General features: G+C 45.1%; 1 protein-coding gene across 1 annotated transcript; it reads left to right on the forward strand.

Annotated features, from left to right (window-relative positions):
- The first annotated feature begins 3,000 nt into the window (after positions 1-3,000).
- LOC117358702 (E3 SUMO-protein ligase KIAA1586-like) lies at positions 3,001-7,037 on the forward strand. The gene is made up of 2 exons (XM_033940244.1): positions 3,001-3,057; positions 4,618-7,037. Exon 2 carries the CDS (start codon positions 4,651-4,653, stop codon positions 6,673-6,675), a length of 2,025 nt encoding a protein of 674 aa, XP_033796135.1. The 5' UTR covers positions 3,001-3,057; positions 4,618-4,650; the 3' UTR covers positions 6,676-7,037.
- The last annotated feature ends 262 nt before the right edge of the window (positions 7,038-7,299 follow it).

The following is a 7,299-nucleotide window of genomic DNA, read 5'->3' on the forward strand; positions in this document are numbered from 1 at the left end:
AGCTGCCTATACAACAGATCCACCAGGGAAGTTGGTAACCCCAAAACCAGACGAGGGCTTGCAGTGCAGAAAGGAAGCCCCACAAAGCAAAAAACAGAATAAGGGCGGCAAATGAATATGCTAGGGTTTTAACTATGCTAACACATATCTCGTTGTGGGTGCTCATGAAAGGTAAGGGGGTATGTGTGTTGTCATTTAAGAAAGTGCATATGAAACCCAAAGTCTATGGCCGTTCTACACTTTTTGGAACACAATACTAATACCAACCAAGAAATACTGAATATATATAAGAAACAAATAAAGTCAGAAGACAGTAATCTAGTCCACCAGCTCATAAGCTGGATTACTTATTTGCGTTGAGTTTCAGTTGAGGCTGACTCTTCAGTAGGAGCCGGCTTGAGGTCTTTATGGTGCACCAATGTAACTTGTCCTTGCAGCTTGACTGCGAATGGGTATGCTTCCTCGATAGTATACAGTCCGTGGAAGGCCAGCTGCTTCCAGTTCTGCTTTTGGTAGTTGCGTTTGTATACCTGCTGTCCCTTATGGTATTTGTAGACCCACGGCGTTGGGGCCCTTGTTGAGGATTGTCTTTTGTCGTCCAGTAATTGTAGTGCTGTCTGCAAGGAAAACACATAATCAGATATGACTTGGGGCAAGGCTCTCTGGCCAGGCTGTTGGAAAGGCGGAAAATATGGTAACCTTCCAGTGCACAACTGGAATGGACTGGTTACAAGATCCTTAAATTGAAGGGTCTGAATCCGGACTGCATAGAGCGCGGCCGGCAAATATTTCAGCCAATTTTTGGACTCTAAAGGCATTAGTTTCTTTAAGGCCACTTTAATGAGATCATTGGCCTTCTCGACTAGTCCATTAGCTTGTGGTCTATAAACAGTAACAAATTTTTGTTCATTGCCCAACGAGCCACATAGTTCCTTTAGGAGGTCGTTTCGGAAGTGACTTCCATTGTCTGAAATAATGGCTTCCGGTACACCATGTCTACTTACAATTTCGGTACAAATATTCTGAGCTGCGTCTTTCCCAGTTTCGGAGGCACATGGATAATCTTCGATACACTGTGAAAAAGGGCAAATACATACCAAGAGGTACCTTTTCCCTTGGTTTTCAAATATCATATATGTGTAGTCAATGTGCCACTTCCTACATGGCCCTTCTGGAATGGGTATAACCCCTAGGGGGGTGGGAGTGCCTCTAGGATTCGTTTTAATGCAAGTTGGACATGACCGGATTATTTCTTTCAAGATGGCATCTAGTTTGGGGTGCCAAACTAACGTTTTGAGTCGGGCACTAAGGTATGAGAAAGGAGCATGTGTTTTCACATGGTAATCTTGGGCATACAGCCATAAAGAAGCTGTGGATATACATGTTCTCATATCTTGTGTTCTCCAGACGCCTTTTACCTGTTTACACCCCATTTCCTGCCATTGTTGTAATACTTCTAACGTGGCTCCTTCGGCAAAGGAGGCTGCTAGCTCAGTAGAGCGGGCCCTTGTGTTTACATACAAAGGAGCAGAATGTGAATATGTGGTGGTTTCTTTAGCCAAAAGATCAACATGCTGATGTGCCTTTTGAGGGAAGGACCTGTCTGTGTTGTCGTGGGCTTTGATTTTAACAATTGCTGCAGGGGAAAGAATTCAACCAGCAATCGAATCAGAGTCTGAACCAAAAAGAAAAATTAAAGGAGCGTAAACAAGAAGGTATATAAAGAGAAGTGTTAGTGGGTGAAAATATGGCTGCGTTGAACTATATCTATGTTTTCCTAGTCACTCTTCTTGGTTCTATTCTGGCTGCGCTATCCGCCAGTTATTAACTACGTTTATATATGCTGACTACGCTTCCCGCCAGCCCTGAATATATCCTGACTCCTGAACTATATCCTGACTACGTTTCCCGTCAGTCGTGAACTTATCCCTTATTCCTGAACTTTATCCTGACTACGTTTCCCGCCAGTCTGTGCAGGACCAGTAGGATAACTAAAGATGGGAGCCCGGTCCCGGGCGAATCGACGTAGAATCCTGCTCCAGGGTCCGGGATCGTCCAAAGTTGACGCCACTGGGCCTATGCAAAGAAAGACAAACAGGATTAGTAAGGAAGGAGAAACCGGTGTTTAGGGCCGACCATATTCCATTGCTGGTTTTTAAGCTAGAAAGGAAAGAAGCAGTATGAAAGGGCGAGCAAGATACGAAGGACAAACTAGCAAATCTGCAAGAAAATAATGAAGTTTAGATACAGACAATGCATAAGTAAAACGTAAAAACCCAGAAGCGAACTTTTGGCCAAAAGTAATGGAGAGGCAATCTGACAAGCTGAGTATAGGCCTGCAATTGAGGTCGCTTAAGGCGCGTGTCTTTATCCCCTCTTACACAGTCGAGGGTCACCACTGAAGTAGGCCGCTGTTTAGTCCTACCTCAAAGGAGACCTCACACGCTATATACTGATTTCAATAAGTATATATTTATTTAGCCAATCAATAACAGCTTACAGAAATAAAGCATTTAGCATATAGCATAACAGAAGGTGATGTTCAGGCCTGAGGATCCTCTGATGTCTGTTCTGCTTACTTCCTCCTACAGGCCTGGTTTTATACATTTCTTGGTGGCCAACACCACGTTGTCCTAAATCACCTGATACATCTTTATTGGCTATTTTCCTATGCATCACTACCTAACTAAATTCATTTATTGGCTTGTTTATTTGCGTCATGTTATACGTTTGCTCTGTTTACCGTAAGACCTAAACTTTTCCCGTAAATGCCCCTTCCCTATACCATATAAGCAATTCCGAGCATCAAACCCCCTCCCTGCTGTGGTGTCCTAACACATTTCTGGCATATGTTATTAGATGATAATTCTTGAGAATTCTATCTTCTGATCATGGGCTGTGTTCATCTTTGCATGATATCCGCCTGGGTGCGGCCCTGGTGCCAAACCTCAACATTAACCAGTGTTCCCGCTAAGCTGCGCTGGCGTGCGCTGGCGCACAAAATATTACATCGCAGCGCACAAGTTTCTCGTCACAGCGCACACACGCGTCGCAAAGGTAAGGGGAGGCTGGGGGAGGAATCGGACGTCGGGGTGGGGGTGCGAGGGTTCACGGAAGTTTCGCCCCCCACATTTCGCCCCCAGCAATTCGCCCCTCACATTTCGCCCCCCACATTTCGCCCCCAGGTATGTTTCGCCCCCGGTGGTGTGGCTGCCGCCGTCTCATCTGCTCAGCGTGGCTGGAGTCCTTCCCCTCCCTGGGCGGCCCGGCTGTGTGGGAGGGGGGATTGGGGTTTGGTTTCCGACCCTGGCGGCCGCGTCGCTGTCTTCCCCTCCCTGGGCGGCTCGGCTGTGTGGGAGGGGGGATTGGGGTTTCCGACCCTGGGCGGCCCGGCTGTGTGGGAGGGGGGATTGGGGTTTCCGACCCTGGCCCGGCTGTGTGGGAGGGGGGATTGGGGTTTCCGACCCTGGCCCGGCTGTGTGGGAGGGGGGATTGGGGTTTCCGACCCTGGCCCGGCTGTGTGGGAGGGGGGATTGGGGTTTCCGACCCTGGCCCGGCTGTGTGGGAGGGGGGATTGGGGTTTCCGACCCTGGCGGCCGCGTCGCTGTCTTCCCCTCCCTGGGCGGCCCGGCTGTGTGGGAGGGGGGATTGGGGTTTCCGACCCTGGCGGCCGCGTCGCTGTCTCCCAGCCGCCCTGCTCCGGCCCCGGGCAGGGCGCGATGCACTGGAGAGCCGGGGAGCCAGAGAGAGAGTTGGGGGAGGCAGAGAGCAGGTTGATTTCAGGGCTGCAGGGCTCAGGGGCGAAATGTGCGGGGGCGAAATGTGTGGGGGCAAAACATCCGGGGGGCGAAATGTGTGGGGGCGAAATGTGTGGGGGCGAAACATACCTGGGGGCGAAATGTGGGGGGCGAAATATGAGGGGCGAATTGCTGGGGGCGAAATGTGGGGGGCGAACCTTCCGGATCCCGGGTGCGAGCAGGGAGGGGGGCGATCGGAAGAGGCGTACGGCAGATGGCAGGGCGGCGAGAGGAGAGTCGGGTGGGGGGGGGAGTAACACCGGAAGAGAGCGGCAAATCCGGGCAAGGCAAGACTTGCAGAGGCGTACCTAGGGGGTGCGGGGGGTCGATCCCGACGGTCCGCTCAGCTCGCCAACAAGGAGAGGCAGCCGGACTCGCGTACGCTCCGACCGCCTCTTCTTGCAAGAAGCCGGGTCTTATTCAATCAGGAGCTGCTTTGACATGCAGCTCCTGATTGGATAAGGCCCGACTTCGTGCAGGAAGAGGCGGTCAGAGCAGACGCGAGTGATTTCCTGCACTAGGCACCACATGAAGTCACCCACCGTACCACTCGATTCGGGTAAGCGCAGGTATCGGTGGGTGGCTTATTTGCGGGGGTGCCTTATTTTATATTTTTGTCTAAAAAGGGGGAGCTGTCTTATTTGATGGCCCTGCCTTATCATCGGGGAAACACGGTACTACTACTAGTAAATTAGTAATGCGCTACAAAACTGAGGCCGCACGAGCGCCATTGTTTATCTATACATGCATGAAGCAAGTTCTTTTCAAGTTTCGATCGTTTGAAGCGTGTGCATAAACTTTCTTTTGCGATCTTCCATAGATTCAGTCAAATAATTTTTACATCCATTCGAAAATGTCGAAGCGTAAAGAGAATGAAGAGTTTGGTAGCAGCACAAAGAAAAAGCGCAGCCAATTTAAGAAGGAATGGCTGACCGAGTTTTTGGTTGACACCACGTTGCCGCACGCGAGTGGACGGAAAACAGTGGCGATGAAAGAAATATTCGAATATAGCGACACGGACAACGCATTAATTTGCTCCCTATGCCGAAAAGCAGGTGTTAACGGAGAATGGAGCACAGGGAAGACTTGGTCTGAGTGGAAAATTGATTATTTAAAGCGTCATCTGAATCATAATTCTCATTTAGAAGCGGTTCAAAAGCTTCACAATCAAAGCCGAGGTTTTCTAATGAATTTCTTGAAAGAAACTCCCGATAGTCGGAACAACAGAATCGAATACGCACAGAGATATAAATCAAGTCCAGAGGAAGTTAACATTTTAATTGATAATATATTGCTAGCGGTAAAGTTGAATTCGTCCATGCTATCCGTCCAGGAAATTCACAATCACATGGCTAAATACGTAAAAATACCTGATAGCTGGAAAAGCAAAAACTATGCTTTCGAGTTCCTTGACTGCATAAATGCCATTGTTAAACGGGAAACATTTACAGAAATCCGGAGGTCTCCTTTTCATACCCTAATAATTGATGAAAGTACTGATATTTCTGTTTCGAAAATGCTCATAATATACATTAAATTTAGAAGAAGTGGCAGCAACATTCATGAGACAGTTTTTGCTGGCATCAAACATCTAACTGCTTGTGACAGCACAGCTATAGTTGATGCTATAAAGCAGTTTTATAGTGAGAACGATTTAGATTTCAGTCGTATGGTCATGTTCACGTCCGATGGAGCATCAGTCATGCTTGGGAAGCATAATGGTGTAGCTGCAAAGTTACGTCAATCAGTTCCTCATCTTCTAGAGCAACACTGTGTAGCTCACCGCGAAGATCTAGGCATAGACGATGCATGGAAAACGATCCCATTCATGAAAGAGATCGAAACTCTAATACGCACCGTGTATACGATTTTCAGTAGATCGAGCGTACGAAAAGCCAAACTGGAGGATATTGCTAATGCTGCAGACTCAGATGTCATTTCATTTAAAGCTATACATGATGTTAGGTGGCTGTCTCGGCACTTTGCTGTAAGTGCAGTGGTTAGAAATTATGACATCCTGTTAGAATATTGTCAAGAACAGGTGGAAGAAGACAATGATCCCGTGCACAAATACTGCCTGACTAAATTGAGTAATCTGGAATTTAAAGTTGCGCTATTTATTCTCTGCGATGTTCTTGAGGAGCTTGGATCACTGTGTAAGCTTCTTCAGAAGAGTTGTTTGGCACCTTTGGATGCATTCCAGTTCACTAAAGCCAAATTAAGGAAACTCAGATCTCAATATCTGGGAGAAAAACCACATTTCAATGAAAATGTTGAAACTCTCATTTCATCTTGTAATTCTGTAATTAAAACAGATCATATTCTTACATTTATTACACAAACTTGTGATCATATGGACAAAAGATTTCCTGACAATGAATTAGAGGACTGGCGTGTTTTCGACAAAGACTGTATCTCAAATCCGTCCAACTTAGAGGAATTTACATTTGGAAACGAACAATTTTCACGATTATCTAACCGTTATTTTCTGTTAATGAACAAAGATGATGAACATTGTTTCAAAAGGCAGCTTATTTCAGAATATTCGGAGTTCAAATATATTATTGCTGAAAAAGTAAAAGCAGGAGCTATACAAACGATTCAGGAAATGTACAATTTTGCTCAGCAGCATAAACAGTTCAGTGGACTAAATGCTCTATTAGACGTGTGTGGCACCTTTCAGGCTTCAAGTGCCGATTGTGAGAGAGGATTTAGCTTGATGAATGCTATAAAGACAAAGACTCGTAATAAGTTAAGAGTAGAACATTTGGAATGCCTAATTAGAATCAAACTTTATTTAGCCACAGGAAATAATGTAAACATAGACAGTGTTTACAATTTTTGGAAATCAGAAAAAGGCAGAAGAGAACAATCTTAATAAAGAATTTTGGAGCCTAAAAGCCTATGGAGAACTTCCAGAACATGCTAAAATCAATGAAACGGACACATTTGGCCCCGGTGATGACGATGAAATCCAGTTTGATGATATTGGGGATGATGATGAAGATATTGATGATATCTAACTTGAGTGAAGAATTGATTCCATTCCAGTTTCACAACAATTATTCTACAACATATTGAGTGAACTCTTCTCACTGAAGGCAAACTTTGTGCCCAATAAAATGGTTTTCAATATTTTGTTTTAATGTATTTATACTTTTGTGTAGAAGCTGGAATTGATAGATTGTCTAGAAATTGAAAGCATCAAACGTATTGTCTTCTGGACTGTTTTTAATTTACAGTTTACACATATGGATGTAACAGACATAACTACATTTGTTGTAAAACATTTATTAAGATATCATTTCATCCCTACAATTTCTGTAGACTGTTTTAAAATAAATTTGAGTTTTTCTGGTAAAAAAAAAAAAAAAGAATTTTGTACTTTCAAGAATTAATGCGTTGTTTTGTGTTCTTAAAAATATTATTTAACGTTATTTAATTTAGCGTGTAGGCCTAAAATTCCTTTGAATACCTCGTCCTCATGTATCAGCAACTTTGA

Source organism: Geotrypetes seraphini, chromosome 4 (assembly GCF_902459505.1).
Source record: "Geotrypetes seraphini chromosome 4, aGeoSer1.1, whole genome shotgun sequence".
NCBI classification, from domain to species: domain Eukaryota; kingdom Metazoa; phylum Chordata; class Amphibia; order Gymnophiona; family Dermophiidae; genus Geotrypetes; species Geotrypetes seraphini.